The sequence below is a fragment of the Ixodes scapularis genome, unplaced genomic scaffold (assembly GCF_016920785.2).
Source record: "Ixodes scapularis isolate PalLabHiFi unplaced genomic scaffold, ASM1692078v2 PGA_scaffold2__306_contigs__length_199485367, whole genome shotgun sequence".
Taxonomy (NCBI): Eukaryota; Metazoa; Arthropoda; class Arachnida; order Ixodida; family Ixodidae; genus Ixodes; species Ixodes scapularis.
This window is the reverse complement of record NW_024609857.1, coordinates 56,223,285-56,240,984: the sequence shown is the minus strand read 5'-3', so window position 1 is coordinate 56,240,984 and position 17,700 is coordinate 56,223,285. Positions and strand designations below refer to the sequence as shown.

Sequence of the window (17,700 nt, the reverse complement as noted above, 5' to 3'; positions counted from 1 at the left end):
CAAGGAGCTAAATGTCTTAGGCATATTGAATAACAATGGCTTTGTATATAACAAAAACTGCTCTGAATTATCAAAGGCAATAGGATGTATATACTACAGAATTCATAAACTTCCCAGTGGCAAGTGATATCGTTTTTGAATAAAGCAGTAAATATTAGAGTGTGATTTAAGGAAAAAAAGTGCGCGTCTTTAGTATATTTGTCTGTATTGTTTCGAACAGATCTAATGTTGTACAAGATATTTCATAATTTCAACTTCGTGAGGTAATTTCGACGCTGTTGTGTTCCAACACTCACCTGTAAGGGGAGGTAGAGGCCTGGTCAAGCTGCAATACCAGCTTTTTGCTCTACTCCCCCCCCCCCCCCCCCCCCCCCATTTTCGCCCCAGCCCCTACCTCTTCAAAGCCCTATTATGCATAGAATACACTACTTAAAGAGAGAATGATCAGATTCTTCTAGAAGTCATTAAATAGTCCTTTTGAAGAGTGAAGCACACATTGGTCTACCCCCCGATTGCCATCACACCCCCTACAAAATTACCATGCACTACTGAGACTATCGGCATGTGGCGACTGCATTAGGAGACACCATTAAGGCGCACGTAAAAAGTCGACCAGCTGGCGCAGTGGAAGAGCATCGTGGGCTGTGGCCCCGAAAGGTTTCGGGTCAAATTCCTGGTGGGGGATGAGTGTGTTTATTGGTTTTATTCTGAGTATGTGGTGGCGCATATTGTTTAGCTTATGTTGCCTTGATAACCAGACCCGTTTTGCTGACATGCCCTGCCTGGGGCACGGATGGATAAATTTTTCTGAGTAGGGTGTTTCGTTACAAAGCCTTTCATCTTTCAAGCGGTTCACGAGAATGACAGTGGTCAGAACTTCATCGGCTTCTCAAGGGCTCGCTGAATTGTTGGTGCTCGGTTGCATATAAAGCAAAGGCAAATTCTCAAGACATCCGAAATTTTTTAGAAAAAAAAAGGACCGGTAACGGACGACTCTTCGGCACCTTGTGGGGTGTCTGGGTGCGATACTACCTAGAAGAGAAGGCCCGAGCGTGACGTCCTCGTTCGGGGATTTCCGAAGCGCCGCAAGCGGCAAATAACGTTGCAGGCAGATGAGATGCGCGCGCCCGTCTTGATGCAATACCACTTGATGTCGCCGCGTTTTTAGCATCGCATATACGTTCCGAGACGCGAAACCCCGAGACGCGCCCAGCCACACGCGAGCAAGACAGCGCTGCGAAGATCCCCCCCGGGCGGTCCGAAGAAGCGCGGACCTTCTTCTTGTAGGCCTTGTCTTCTATAGGTTGTACAGTTAAATGCCGCAGCCGCCTTGCAGGGTGGGAACAGCTTTTTATTTGCACCGCGCAACTGACGTGTTTCTTTCTTTTGGTTAAAAGGCGTTTTGAAAAGCGTGTCTAAGCATAAAAATGTAATACGCAATGAAAGCTGTACGAGTGTAACATGCACGGATTTCGACGGTGTGTATGTGCACGTGACGGGTCATCTTCATGCCGCGCTGTGCACGCGACGAACTGTGTGTGTGCGCGCGCGTCATCCTCGTGGCGAGTGCCACGTGCCCTCCATCAAGAAAGAAAAAAGGGAAGGAAGGCGGAGAACAGAAAATGGGAGTGTGTTCGAGCGGGCAGACCAGCGTGTGGAAGGGAAGCGCCGGGCATCCAGACCCGGGTTCTTCAAGGCTTCCACCTGGCCTGACCTCCGGCTCCCGCGAAGCCTTCACCCCAGTTGAAAGCAGGTGCACGTGTTGTGGAGAACACGTAAAGACCACAGCGGCCCCGTCTATTCCAACACGCCACCCCAGACGCCGATGCCGTGCCAACGCCGCCTCCGACCCACCGGCTTCAAGCTGAACCCTGGGGTTTCCGGTACATGCTCTGTCGCCGAATCATCGCACAACACCTCGCAAGACCCAACGCCAAGAAACAGGAAAGCGATAAGTTGTTACAGTGAACTTTCGGGTTGCCTTTAGCGAGCAGCATTGAAACGGTGTGCCGGCATTGCGAGAACAATCTGTCAAACGTGCATCCCTGTAACTATTTCCCCAAAGTCATACAATTCGTTGTTTTTTGTGTGTAAATTTAATTAGTGTGTTTTCATCTTGGCATGTTGTTTTCTAATATAACACTGTTTTCTACTTCAAACGGTCTCGTCTTTCTTAATTCACGTACCTGATACAGATGATTCTTCACAACGAGGTAATGTCACTGGTGGCGAGAACATATTATCACGAAAAGTGGCCAATGTTATTTATGACTCACTCTCCGCCCTCTATGGAGGGACGTTGTATCGAAGCAACTTCGCCTCCCCTATAGGGAGTTGCCCTCTAGACACTCTATATAGAGTGCTTATAGATGTAGTCCTGGGTAGTATCGCGATACCGTAACTCGTCACTTTTTCTTGTAACTTTTAACTGCAACTCGTTACGTTTTTTGAAGTAACTGTAACAATAACGCAAATACTTATTGAAAAAATAACCAAGAAGTATCTGCAAAGATGCATATACTTTTAAGCAAAAATAAATTACCCTATTTCGTGAACACTCGGCGGGTTCGTCCATGTGCGGAGGTTCGGCCCCGCATTAGACACGACAAAATATATCAAGAACTCAAAACGCTTATCGACGGAGCGAAGAGCCGATGCAGAGGGCAGACGTTTTTCTACTTGTTCATCCTTTTTCATCGCGCGGAAAAACGCATTTAGCATTTGCTTTATTTCAACTTTTTTTCTTCGTGGCTCTCTCTCTCCCACCTTCACCCTTTCCGACCTCATCGGACACCCCGCCTCTTCAGCCAAGCGACAGAGCCACCTTACGGAAGCACGTGAACTGTTTAACACCGAACGACAGCCTCGGTCGTCGGTTCCGCAGTAGTCGCATCGCTAGCTTTCTTTGCAAACCTTTCTTTTCCTTGTTCGATGCTACGGTTTTTTCCACTTTATTCAGTTCCAAATGGTCTTTTAGCCTTCTGCTCCCCTCCTTATTATTGTAATGAACCCGTCTGTTTATCGGTATCTCCCTCTCCTGTCAGCCGAGCAAGGGCAATAAGAGAGCTCCTAAGAGAAAGAGGAAGGAAGAGAGACGTCGCAAGAAAGAAGGAAAATAGTTGGATCGTAGTTAACCGTTGTCGCTCAAACGAGAGGCTGTCATGAGTGACGAACGGCAAGTATTACCGTGGGCCGGCAATGAACTTCATTTTGACCTCGTCGAATATACTGGCAATAACTTCACTGCTCGCTGTAAACACTGCAAAAAAAAAAAAAGTATACGCAGCCGGGAGGCCCTCTCTCTCCAACCTCCGCAAGCACATCGGGGTGAGTTTCGACTTTCATTTCTGGACACTACCGCTAGGCATGCAGAAACGACGGAAGGCTGAAACCTCGACAGCGCTATCCAGCCTCAACAACTTTCCCCCCATTCGGAAAGTTCTGAGAGCGCAGCTCTGCGGCGCTCGTTTCCGCGTATAGCGGCGTCGGCGTCGCCGTCGGCGTAACCGCGCGAGTGGAATTATGGGACGTCACAGACCTATACACCAATTCGATTCCCAGCTAAATTTAGCGAAAAAACTGAATTGGTGTTTAGGTCTGTGATGTACCATAATGCAACATTACGCATTCAGTTTCCCCGCTAAATTTAGCGGCAAAACTGACGTCACATGACCTCAACGCCAATTCAGCTTTCCCACTAAATTTAGCGGGGAATTGAATTGCTGTTGAGGTCATGTGGCGTCAGTTTTTCCGCTAAATCTGGTGGGGAAACTGAATTGGTGTTGAGGTCACGTGACGTCAATTTTCCCGCTAAATCTGGTGGGGAAACTGAATTTGTTCATAGTTGGCGTGACACGAAGTTATGTGACGCCAGTTCTCCCGCTAAATTTAGCGGGAAAACTGAATTGGTGTTGAGCGCACGTGGCGACAATTTTCCAGCTAAATTTTGCGGGGAAACTGTGACGATAGGCCACGGCTTCGCTAGATGCGGCTTCACGAAATCCGGACAAAAATGTTTCACGTTGAAACAAGCACCACGCGCGCTGCATTATGGGGCTCCCACCGTACCTCCTCGTCCTCCCTAGCCTACCCTCAAACAAAACAAAAAATATCATATATATATATATATATATATATATATATATATATATATCAAATTCTCTACCGCGGTCTGTCGCAAAATCAACATAGCCCAAGAGCTGCGCTCTAATGCTCTAATTTCGCATTACAGAGAAGCGTAAACGTGTAACTTTCTTTACGCCTCGATACTGCTTTGCAGTTAAGTGCACCCGTTGAGCGCCTTTTTAGCAAGGAAAGGGATGTGCAACAAAAGGGGAAAGTTAGGTGATGACAACTTTGAAAAGCAGTTGCTGCTGAGTACCATGAACTAAATCATTTATTATTTAGTCCATCTTCATCGAAGCAGCAAACGCTTTGATTCAACAAAGTCGTGCGACGGTAATAATATATATCTCAAAATGTGAAATGAGAGTTTTGTGTGAGTTCCAAATAAATACACGTTGTTGTCATTGTGTGTTGGCATCAATGCATTCATAGTTAAATTTAAAAAAAAAAACGAAAGTATTTTGAAAGTAATTGTCGCGGTAACGCGTTACTTTTCTTTGTAAGTAACTGTAACTTTAACTTAACTACAATTGTGAGAAACTATATTTCACTGTAACCAATCGCTTTTTAAAAACAACTTACTCAAGACTGCCTAGATGCGTGTCGGACGTAGAACGGAGACAACCCTCTTTTTTAGATACAGTAGCACACGCGCGTGTCACAGCAAAACTTGTTAAATAACTGAGGCTAAAATGGCTTCAAATTTTAGTGTCCATAACTAGGCGCTCGCGCCGTAAGACGCCCGTGCCTACGAAGTCATTAGCCTCTCTCGGCGCTTTCTACAGACGACCTCGACGATAAAGTGCCTTTATTCATTGAGGACTCATGCTACCGAGACGGCGTCCATCGGCGCACTCAAGAACCACGATGTGAGATGCAAGGTTAATTCGCATTGTACAACATCGGACTAGCCTTAACCGATTCAGCGCCTCGGTTGCCACATTTCCCGGGAAGCGTCAAAATATGACTGCAAACTGTTCGAGTGCAACTATCGCTCATGTTCAAGAAGGTTCGAGTGATAAAAAAAAATCAATAAAGGAACATTTTCGTAATGAAAACTTTGGAAGAAAGTAACGCGAAAAGTAATTGGTCACTTTCCAGAATTGTTTTAGAATTGCTTTGGGGCGGCTGTAAATAATTACTGTGAATTACCTTTTCCGATAAAATAATTATTAATCAGTCACTTTTTTTGCGGTAAAGCGTACAAGTGTGTGTGTCATGGCGGTAAATTGCACTATTCATTGAGTCGTGCTACAAATAAAAATAAGCAATTACACGGAGCAAAGCTTCGCTGCTGGAACGAAGGAAATAAGGAAAAAATTCAAAAAGATTGAGAGCAAAGTTCGTTTCTGTCCCGATTTTTCTAATAGAGAAAGAAGTCGGGACAGAAGAACACACACGCTGACAGCCCGTCAATATTTTTATTCAAATGTTTATAATCGCTTCTTTTTCTATTTGACAGGTATTGTTTTGCAGCAACAGCAACAAAAAAGCTTTTTAGCAGTTTTGGTTTAATCAGCAAGAAGCGTTTGCCCCCGTGTCGACTTGCCGACATCAAGTCGTGCTGCACATAGACGTGAAATTTATTAATTCGTTTTATCACTATTGAGCTGTCTCAACCTTGCTGCCGTTTATTTATGCAAAGACGTGACGCTCTCGCATTTGCCGTGAATGTTAAAACTGACCTCGGGCCGCCACCCGCCAAAACAGGTGCAGCCCATATTTCACTACTGCGAACCAGATTCCAATGAACCGGTGAACGGCACATGGGACTGTGGCTTTGTTCCGCTTCGGGTTAAATATCGTATGTTCAGTATTCGTTTAAGTTTATTCCGGTTCCTTAAAAATTGTTTCGATCAGGTTTTCGATTGGGGTTCGGGTTCGCCAGCTTGCTCAACATCCCTAAAACCCTCTACAGCGTCTGTCCCTGTTCTTTCTCTTCAACTGCAGAAAAATGTATTCCTTCTGCCCCGTCTCGGCTCAAAATCATATCGCTTCCAGACATTTGTCCGTTCATTCGTCTGTACATACCCCATGACAGAGCATGTCGGAACAACCGGTTTGGTTGTCATTGAGTGTCAAGTCGTAATGTAACGTGATACCACGTCACGCGACTTGACTCCGTGACGTGACGTCATGATATGACGTGACACCACGACTTGAAACCGCGACGACATGTCAAGTGACACCGCTTCTTTGCATCACAACGCCACGTGACGTTTAATGTCCTCTAAATAAATTTATATTCCATGTATATAGGACTTGGGGCACCAGGAGGAAAGTGCTCATATTACTAATATCGAGGAGACTTGGGGAAGTTCACGGTGTGACCGAACTGTGACGTCACTACCGTCTACTTCGCAATAAACTTTCGTCAAATTCAAGGCTCCTCGACCGGTAACCAAACCCGACAACCGAGAAAACACAGGCCCATACAAACTGCACAATTTCACTAATGTACAACCACCGCTCGGAAGATTCCCTCTTTTGGAGCCTCAATCCGTGTGCGCCGATGGCCCGGAGTCGGTGTCATGGTTCATTGCCTGCGCTCGGAGACTCGAGAAGTCGACGGCGATAGTTGGCTAACGCCGCGCGTGAGTAGGATGTTCGAGTTGCCAGAGCCCAAACGACGATTCTTTTTTTCCCACAGTGACGCAAACACCGCGGGGGAGAGGCTCGCCCGTAGGCTCTGGAACAAAGCCCACCCGTGCAGAATATACATGCTCAGTGACGTGCCGACCAAGCTCAAGGCTAGAAGGGCTGCGCAGGAAAAGCTCTATTAGGTTTGTTCGTTCGGACGCAAATCTATTGCGCAAGGCGTCTGTAACACCCTCGAACCAAATTTCGATTTCTTCCAGGGAAGCGTCTGCCGCCGCTAAGAGAGTGACCTCCTAGGAGTCAGTTCAATGCCGAGACGCCCGTTCGCCTGCGATCCAATTCTTTTTCCACGACGGTCGTGAAGGGTGGATTCCAAGGCACAGTATTGGATTGCCAGCTGAAAGGTATCGTCAGCTGAATATTGCTTCCTTTGTTATCTGCCTAGGATATAAGTAAAGATAGCCATGGCTCGTTAACATGGGTCCGGTTAATATGGATATCTCATTATAAGACAAAATTTTCCGGGACGAACCGGATAAATGCATGCATATGTTTGTCCTTTATTGACAACTTACTTTATAAACAATTATTTTTTGAGGGGGAGGGGGTGTAAATATCGGGATATTCATAAAATCTACTCGTATTGAGTGCACCTTGAAATTGAGACAGTAATGTTTTCCTTATATGAACTGCACTCAACACGAGTAGGTTTTAATGCATTATCCGTGGGATCTTTGTAGCAACACCATTTATGTGAAGGTTAATCGAACTGTAACTAAGTACAGCTACGTTTTACTTCGTAAAAAGTTAACGAAGTATGTTACTCGCTTGTTCGGAACATAAAACGCTCAAAAGGAACTTTACATAACACGCTCAAGAGGAACGTGTTATTTAAGTTCCGAGTTATCTCATTACTTTCTGGTTATTTATTATTCCACAAAGCAGTTGCAAGTTCTCTCATTTTATACTGTTCCTTTTCAAGGCGCCGTATCACCGAAAAGCAGTAGCTTCCCTTCAAAATTGTTACTGATGTATCGTCGCTTCTTTCTTTTTTTTTTTCGGCGACACTAAGTTTGCTTTTTACCAACACAACAAGTTGATAGGAAGAATCACTTTGAAAACACGTTTTAGCAACTTGTTGCTTCTTAGCGGGGATGGGAACGCAATCTTGGTCTCATGACTACACCACGGGCAGTCACTTGCAAACGCTGAGTCTATTGTTTCTCAATTACATGCTGGCCAGTCAAGCATCATGAGCCAGTTGAAAGAAACTGAACTACGAACAGACACGAACACATGACTTGATGTCTGCCCTGACAACGTGCGTCGGGATTATTGAGGGTGACCTCGTAATTTCTAAATCAAAACTGAACTCGGCGGAAAAACCGGAAGGAAAACCTGAATCTGCTCTTTCAGAAATAGCATCCCTGAAGCGGCGTTCTGATGACACAGAAAATCTTCACAACGTTCAAATCTGATCTTTCTAGGCTTAAAAGATACGGTTAAAGAAACTTGGACATAATCCGAAAAACTGGTATCGGATTTGTGCTCCGATAAACTGGGGCTACAAACTAACCCCGCTACTATCGACCAGGCTTACCGCATTGGGAAGTTCAATCCAGCTAAAAACAGACCTGTTGTTGTAAGGTTTTCCCAATTTAAACAGAAGGATTCAGTGCTGGGGTCGGCCTTCAAACCCACAAAATGTTCATTTTTCAAAAAAGAGCTGGATTCCTGGAGTTTGCCCGCGCACAAGGAAATCGCTTCCATCTTCGTGTGCATAAGGTATATCGGTAAAAAGCAATTTCTTTTTGATTATGCAACGAATCAAATTTATGAAGCCTCGACCTAACCAGGCCGAAATAATGATCCTAAATCTGCCAAATCAAAAATAAAGACAGAAAGAGATAAACAAGTGCGTAGACTTTCTACTTTTCCAAATTCCCTTTCAGTTTTTTTTTTTTTTTTTTGCAAATGTAAGAAGTGTTTTTTATAACCGCGAAAACTTGTCTTCACTCATAGACTCATCATCAAGTGACATTGTAATTTTGACAGAAATATGGTTATCAAGTGATAGTGATAGTAAAGTTTTTGGCTGTTCTTAATGATAGAAGTTTTATCATTGCCACCGAGTAATAAGCGAGGGGGTGGGGTTCTGATTGTCGTAAATAAACGTTTTGAATGTTGTCACGTGAATATTGCTCCCCCACTGGAACTTGTTTGCGTGCGCCTACAATGTGTTTATAAAAATATTCTGTGCGCCTGCCATCGTTCCCCCCAAGGCCCCTGCAAATTTTATTCCCGACTTGCACGATGCTTTGAACGCCATCTGTTCTAGGTTTCGTCTGGCGCCTGTGTTTTACTCGGTGATATTAACCTTACTTTTATTGACTGGTCGGTAGAATTTCCTACTACTTCTTGCAGCTCATCCCATTACCATGATTTCCTCAATTTGTGTGCAGATTTTTCTTTCTTAGAAGTTGTTCCTGAATTAACCCGGATTTCCGGTACAACTGCTCATGTGTTAGATCTTATACTTATCACTAACCCTAATCTCGCTTCCTCGATCACATATTTACCAGGTGTTAGTGACCATTCCATTTTGCAGTTCAACTTGTATACTACAGTATGTGCTATCAATAAAGCCACAAAACAATTCCTAGACTACAGTAACGCAAACTTTGAAGCATTTAAATAATGAGTTAGCGGGCTTCCTTGATGAGTACCTACTTGCTTCTTCAGAACGTTCCGTTTATGATAACTGGAATTTGTTTAAATAGAAGATAAACCCTTTAATTATATCGTTCATTCCATGCAGGTCCATTGTTTCTAACATATCCTCACCTTGATTTAACGTCAAACTTAAACGTCTTTCTAACAAGAAAACACGTCTTTTCCGCGCTGCAAAATTGTCTAGTTTTGATGAGCACTAGGAAGTTTACAAAAAAGCCGCAAATGCTTATAAGGCAGCCATAAACGAAGCCAAGCGAACTCTTTTTTAATGTGACCCTACCTTCTATGCTATCCAATAGTACTAAACAATTTTGAAGTGTTGTAAACGAATCAAAGAGGGCTGATATTACGCTTGCTGGCGTTCATGGTGTCGATATTCCGAGAGGCCAGTGTGCCTTTGTATCAAATAATATATTTGTTGAGGCATTTTCTAGTGACGTTGGCTCATGTTTTCCTGTGTATCCAGATTATGATTTTTCCCCGTGGATCTGCTTGTAATTGATTATGACGTAACTGGTAAACTTATTGACAAGTTGAAAATATCTTCCTCGTGTGGCATTGACAGTATTACCCCTAAATTTTTAAAGCATACTAAAATTGACATCTCCGTTTATCTTTCTAAAATTTTTGAACAATCTCTTAGTTTTTGTGTCTCGCCAAGTGACTGGAAAATAGGGAAGGTGGTTCTGCTTTACAAAAAACGTGACAAACAGTCCTCTTAACTCCTCTTAACTATCGACTCATTTCCTTAACCAGCCCGGCTTGTAAACTTTTTGAGCACATCATTTACTCTTATTTGGTGAATTTCTTATATTCTAATTCTTGTTTTTCTTCTCCTTCACAACTTTGCTTCCGCAAATCACTGTCCTGTGAAACTCAACGTCGAACTTTCACTAATGATCTATATTCCCTTCTTGACCATGCATCCCAGGTTGACTGCGTCTTCCTTGACTTTTGCAAGACGTTCGACAAAGTTTCTCACAAACTTTTAATTTTTATACTTAGTAAACTTAAGACATACCCGAATGTTCTTTCATGATTAAATGTTTCCAAACCAACCATTCTCAATTTGTTACAATCAATGAAGCTAATTCCTGTCTCGGTCCCGTCGCTTTTGGTGTTCCTCGAGGCTCAAGGGTCCGTTTCAGGGCCCCTTTCATCTCTTATTTGTATTAATGACCTACCTACCTGTGTATCATCATCCATTAGTTTATTCGCCGACGACTGCGCAATCTACCGTGAAATTACTAATGAATCTGATAAAGCACTTCTTCAAGGTGACCTATGCGTGGTATCCGACTGATGTAAAATCTGGCGAATGTATCTTATGGTAACAAATGTAAAGCTATGAAAGTGTCTCGTGGTAATAGGTCCCCATCGTCATACTCGATTTCTAGCACTCCTTTGCGGTTTGTGAATTCTTATAAGTATCGATGTAACTATTACTTCTAACATGTCATGGGAAGCTCATACTGATCACATTATCGCCAATACTAATTCTATGCTTGGGTATCTAAAGAGCAACTTCTCTTCAGCACTTATGTTTTCTAAAATTACTTTTATATAAAGCTCTAGTTCGCTCAAAGCTGAAGTATGCCGCAGCAATCTGGGATCCCGTCAAACAACGCTCGTGAATAATATCGAAGCCACGGAAAATCGTGCAGTACGTTTCATTTTCTGCAACTACCATCGCACGGCTAGTGTCTCATCAATGAAAACAACTCTATCTTTGCCTCTTCTTTCACTTCGTCGACAAATATCTAGCTTATGCCTGTTTTACAAAATTTACCATTCTAACGCTTCACTGAAGGACAGGCTATTCCTCAGCCCATATTTTATTTTTACGCGCGTCGATCATCACCTCACTGCAAAACTTCAGCATACATTGACTCCTTCATTTTTCGAACGTCCTCTGATTGGAACCACCTTCCCGCATCTTTAGTAAACATACCATCCATTGATTTATTTAGAGCGGAATTAGTTAATCATTTCAGTTAACCATTTTTGCAAATACATAATAAACTGATTTTTTTTTTTTTTTTTGCCGTAGAAATGCATAGTTGGCCTTTGCTTTTTTTGTGCGTCCTTGTTTTGCTGTTGTTCCTGTCCACTCCCCTCCATAATGCCCCCTGGGTCCTAAGAGTATTAAAATAAATAAATAAATAAATTACAGTGAAGTGCGCTTTTTGTTGTAGAAGGGTTTTATCAGCTATGTTTATGAATTCTTGCGTGATAAATAAGGTCTGTCTTGAATCAGGCTTAACGCCCTCCACAAAAGTGGGATGATGAACATATATATATACGTATATATATATATATATTATTTTATATTTAGGGGGGGGGGAGGGTGGTGTTACCAATGTAATGATTTCCTGCGCGATTAGCTTATTCGACGTGTGGCTCTACCTGGAGGCATTGAGGCTCAGTATCCAGTAAACCACCCCAGGAGACCTCGTCGTTCCGAATCTGGGCCTTAGTTTGATACCCACATATTTTGCATTCGGGTGAAGTAATTGTGCAGCGTCTAGGCCCCTCGCGTTCTGCTAAACATAAGTTCTACTGATCTGAGCTCTTGTTTTTTTTTGTTTTTTTTTTAATTGTGTAGCACGTAGGCTATTCCAGGACTCATGAGTGTTCTTTAGGGGTCAGCAGAATTTTTCAATTCCATTTAAGCCATCTTCGCGGCAGCGGCTCCTGCGCCGGTATTTTGGCGCTATTAGGTACTTGATGTGATATCTCGAAAGCCCAGTTCCTTGCTGAATAAATACGAATTCCAATCGAAGTTGGTAGCCATTATCCGTTACGTCCGTTTCAGGTAAGCCATGTATGCCAGAGATAAACTTTGCTTTCATAATGATCGCTTCTGGTTGTTGGATGTTGAGGAGGGCTACTTTAAGGCATCGAGAAAAACAATAGTGGCAATGAGTTAATTCTTGTATTCAAGAGAGAAGAGGTTAATAGCTACTATTTGCTACGGACGATCTGGAAGCCGAATTGGCTTCCAGATCGTCTATAACACTGTTCTCCCATTCAACGGAGTGGTTCTCTAAGCTCAGAGTACAAGTGTGCCTGCTAGGGTGCGACCTACGTACTTATTTTTAACCCTCCTCATTGAGTACCGAGCCTTCAACCACCTGGCAGGCCGGTAATCGGTTTTAATTTGGAGGAGTCTACCCATGTCAAATTGCCCTCCGAGAAGGGGGGAGGGGGGGAGTCGACTTAGTTTTGGGGGGGGGGGGGGGGGGGGGGGGAGGCGGCCGCCCCTGTCGTACCACCCCCTCTAGATCCGTAAATAAAGTAAAAAAATTGTAAATGCTCGAAACCGAAACCTAAACTGGACTGGGGAGGAACAAGAAACACAGAGAAGGAGAAAGATGCCAATAATTACGTGACTGTGCAATTTTTTCTTTTAATCAACGAGTTTGCAATTTTTTAGAGGCAACAAAAATTGGGTATCACATTTTTTGGCCATTTCTAGTAGTAGTGAGCGTGTGCCTACGATGACCCACGACTTTGATTATCTTTGGCGGTTGTGTCTACACCGTAGAAAACGGCACGTGACCACGGAGAAGAGAGTGAGCGCGACTCAAACCGGCCAGTTCTCGACCCGTGGTTTTCGGACGGAAAGCAAACGAATTTCTAGCCGCAAAGTCTGTTCTGGGTATTTGGGCTGTCGCATGTCATGTAAAACTAAAAACCTTGGCGAGCATAAATACCCTGTCAGTATCCCTTAAAGTGTGTTCTTTTTTTTTTTCTATACAGGGACATCGCTACTTACCGGGAAATGCGTCTAGCACAGTCGATGACCTAGACGTCCCAGTTCAATCCATAGCTTGACGCTGCCTACCCTGCGGCATAGGAGAGAATGTGCTGATATTCCATTTCTATACAAACTCATCCATGGCGTCACTGGCTGCACTGGATTCGTGTCTAAAGTACATATCGGACTTCCCCTAAGAACTTGGAGGAAAAATACTCCATTCTACATTTCAAGTCTAACTAATCTTATGATCTCGTGTCGAGAATTGGACACGCTTATAATTCCTCATTTTTAGGCACTTGGTATACCGTATTTACAGTAATGCACCGGAGTTCATCAAAACATCGAAGGTCCCCACCTAAACATATTCTGCTGTTTCCTGCACTAGTTCATGTTATTCAGAGCCGAGTTCTATACTCTGGCTTCCTTATTTCCCCTCTACCTACAAACTGGTCATGGCGGTGTCACCGTCAGGCCTTTATGTATGACGCGTATGTTACTTTTAATGTGTGTGTGTTTATTTCTGGTGTTATAATTTTTTGTTGACTGAGTGCACCCGTACTGAGACCGCAAGATTTTTTCCTTGGCACTTGAATAAAAAATTAAGTAATTGATTGTTAGGTATGCTTGAAGGTTCAAGTATATCGTAAACTTACGGTAAAACAGGACCAGTTCTATCTAGACTAGAGGTGTAACATCAGTGGCATCTACTGATTCGAGATTTGGCAACTGCAAGCAAGGACAGATTTAATATTGAGCTTTCTGTACACAATTCCTTCCGACTGCCAAGTTAGCAAACGAATTAGTGCGGCGCAAGATTACCTTGCGAAGCTGATGTTCAGTTGGCACGAAACCCGCTGCTACACGCTATTGGGGACGAGATCGAACAGTTACGCCTCTGGCGGTTCGCTTCAGCTGTGGGGACAACAAACCGAATTTTCTTGTTTGTTTTTGACCAGCGATATCGATGGTGACGATTCGAATGGCCGCTCCTCGTGCAACCTAAGAGTGAAGCGCTCGTGTCCAGACCGTGCATGGCGAGGTTCAATTTCTAATTGTTATGCTATGTTAGTAAACACTGGGCTGTGGGAACAACAAGCTCGATAAAGCTCCCCCTATAGTTCGATCTCCTGCCCAATTGAGGCACAATTTCGATAGTATTTCTTACTATACTCTATCTCACAAACGTATTCAATGCATTGAAAGGCCCAAGCGCGTGAGCGCCATTCTGCCGAATACTTTTGTTTGTACCAAAACTCGCGCATAGAAATGCACTTTCCAGAGCCGCGCACTCACGCCGAGGCCATTGTCAGCGCTGTAGACGCTTTCGCTGGTCACTTTTTAGCTAATCAACTTAGCTAATCACAACCGGAAGCGTGACTTCAAAATCAGGAGCCACAGGAAATCGTAGACCATGTGTTACCCTACCGCTGATAGGTTTTCTTTGTTCTCCCTTTCCCAGGCTCCTCCCAGCATCATTCGGACATGGACAGGAGGTCGTCGAAGCCTCACGAAATCATGCTGTCCTTCTTCAGTCGCCGCGCTTCGTTCAAGAGCAAAGACGCGTCTTCATACACGGCAGCTCAGGAAGTCCCCATTTGCGAGGGAGTGAGCACAGCACTGTCTTTTCAGTATTTTCGGACCATGGGAACGATAATTTCGAGGTTTATACTCCTCCGCGGGAATGCAGGTGTAATTTACTGGCAATGCAAGTAGAAAATGAGGGGGAGGAGGAAACGAGAACGTCTGGACATCAGAACGCCGAAATGCGAAAGCCAAGCGCCGGGCGCCTGCGTTCCGGGTTCTAACGCGTTCGACGAGCGCAGTGGAGGCAAAGGCAGCTTTAGGTCTACTCACTATAAAGGCTTTGGTTCAATCGCAGGATGAACTAAAGGCCAAAGTCACGGGCCGCCAGGTCCAATCACGTTCCAAGCTAAACTATGACACACGTAGCATTGGTTAGCTTTGGACGAACAGTGCTCCGTATCCAAAAACGCTGCGTCATTTTTATAGTCTCGACACTGCAAAGAGCCAGTACGCCGTGGCTTTCTTTGCAATGTAAAATCGTTGAGTCACTCATTGCTTGATCCGAGCCACTGTCCGCCCGTTCCCATCAGTGATCCGAGACGCGGGCACCGATACGTGCATTGAAGCGAAATACCACGCAATGTCTAAGTGGCTCGTGATTGGATTTGGCGGTTCGTAGCTTCCGCCTTTAGTCCATCGTAGGGTGAGACGAAGTATAGTCATTCGAACCAGAGCTCGGCGTTCTGACGCCCCTCTCATCTCCTCCTCTCCCTCGCCAATCACCCGACTCCGCCAATTACCCGAGTCCGCCATTGTTTGGTCACGTACCCCGAGCATCTATTGGACACGAGGCTTGAGTCAACACTCGGCGTGAACTCGGCTCGGCTCGTACCGGGAGCGAGCACTGCGTAAGCATTCGGACCGGACTTGGACCCAAACACACGCATCGCGCCCAAGAAATGGCGACCGCCAATGTTGCTCGATGAGATGTTGAAAAGGGTCAATCGCACTACAAATGGCAGTTTAGGCCGCCGCCGTAAATAAGTCGCAAATGCCTCATTGCGCAGCGCTAATGATTTTGTTTAATCACAGTTTCGCTTCTTGTTTATAAGTGCTGCACTGTTTGTTGTTGTTGTTGTTGCTGTTGTTGTTTTCCTTTTATACACGAAGACATGTGCCACCAAAGGGTCACAAGACGTTGACGGACACCCCCAACCAAACAGCATCCATGTAATCAGTTTGTAACCCGAAGAGAAGCAAGAAACACTATTGTACGTTGCATGCATATAATCACTGCCAGCTGAAATAGCGCAGAGCCTGGCTTTAGATGTCCACGCTTCCTTTTTCGCAATTAATTCTTAGGCGGTCTAATCGAATAATGCTGCAGTTTCACAAGCTTGCGGAGCGATGAGAAGGTGAGAGGGCCTTAGGAAACGCTCGCCGAGTGTTTACTAAGGTCCATGCATGTACTTTTTCCCGAAGCGCGTGTAACAAATATGGTGATTAAGAAAAAGATGGCGGCATGGATTAGGACACCGATAACATATATGATTTAACCCCGAAACAGCGAGTTTCGTCAGAAATTCTGGGCAAGAATAGACATTATGTTCCGCAAATCTACAGCGCTGCCTGCTCGTTGAAGTGACAGTGCTCTCGGCACGCCATCGTTGCTTGACGCCCTCCACTCTAAGAAGTCTGGACCGTCCGCTTTCCTGCAAATCATGTTGAAGAGCCAACTGCTGCAATCTTTTGAAAGAGAGCTTGACGAATGATGAGGCTTATAGCATATTTACAGCTAAACAACAACAACAAAAAACTCCGCGTTGTGGCACTGAGCATGCTGAAACGTCATGATCAGAGCAACAGCGCGGACCGTTTCTTAGGCTTAAACATCTTTTCAGCCTCGTTAATCGCCGAACATCCCTCGTAGGTTGCAGCGATTGCCTCTGCCATATGCTTTGCGGGAAAGCGGACGTTTCAGAGTTCTTTGAGAGTGTACTACTACTTACAGCAAGCACCCACAATTCTCCTTACGCAAGTAGACGATCAGGTGTTCTTCATAAACACTTGTAAGGTGTATAGGTAGGAGATCAAATTCGTGGAAACTGGTAAATGTGTATGCTCACACTAAAAACCCAGAAAAAAAAATGTAAACAAATTAAAATCGCACTGCTCCGGGATATGTTTCATCCCTCGGTGTCACGTAAAATGAATTTTAGTTGGAATGCCTGCTTAGGTGGGTTGGAGTCTGTCCCCGGATAAACACGAACTGGAACCAACCCACATCAACGTCGCACGTGACAGAAAAAGACGAACCTGGTTCGGGCAGTTCGTGATTTTACTTATTTTAGTGAATGTTATTGTTAGAAATCTTGTATTCGCTGAGCTTTGGTGGGGGGGGGGGGGGGGGGGGGGGGGGGATTTTATTCGTTGATATAATTACGTTTTAAATCATCGATCGTGTTCAGTGAGGACGAGCAGAGCGGTCGTTATAATGTAGAAGACTTACTTCCTATAGTAATTTAAGCAACCGATTTTATCATTTAGGCAATTGACAAGAAGGCAATAATTAGAGAAATTCCCGACTTCTAGTCAACGACTCTTCGAAACTCATAATGACGTCCCAGTGACATGAACACTAAAAAAAGCATGCTCACTGAAAGGAGAATACCCAAGGGACTATCATGCAATAGTCGCATATGGTTCTCTTGTCTGTGGGTGACACTTGTTTTACTGAAAGGCCACATTCTCTCTAATATTTAGAACACTGCCGCGTTACCGATCATAGCATATTTTCCCATCGAAAGTATTGAAGCCCCGAACTTTTCGTGCTCTTTTTATAAGAAACAAACAAAAGTCGGGTAAATATCACGTACAGCATCGACAATATTATATGTGTATGAGACGAAATAAACGAACAGTGGGTCGTGTTTGCTCGAAGCCGAGAAGTGATGCAG

General features: G+C 44.3%; 1 protein-coding gene across 1 annotated transcript in view; it reads left to right on the top strand.

The window, feature by feature from the left end:
• Window positions 1–7,048: 7,048 nt before the first annotated feature.
• LOC8037833 (sodium- and chloride-dependent GABA transporter 1) overlaps window positions 7,049–17,700 on the top strand; it is a 28,514-nt gene continuing 17,862 nt past the window's right edge. Inside the window, exons 1-2 of the mRNA XM_002405662.4 lie at window positions 7,049–7,127; window positions 14,679–14,824. Coding sequence (XP_002405706.3) covers window positions 14,702–14,824 — 123 coding nt within the window. The 5' untranslated portion in view covers window positions 7,049–7,127; window positions 14,679–14,701. The remainder of the gene's footprint in view (window positions 7,128–14,678; window positions 14,825–17,700) is intronic.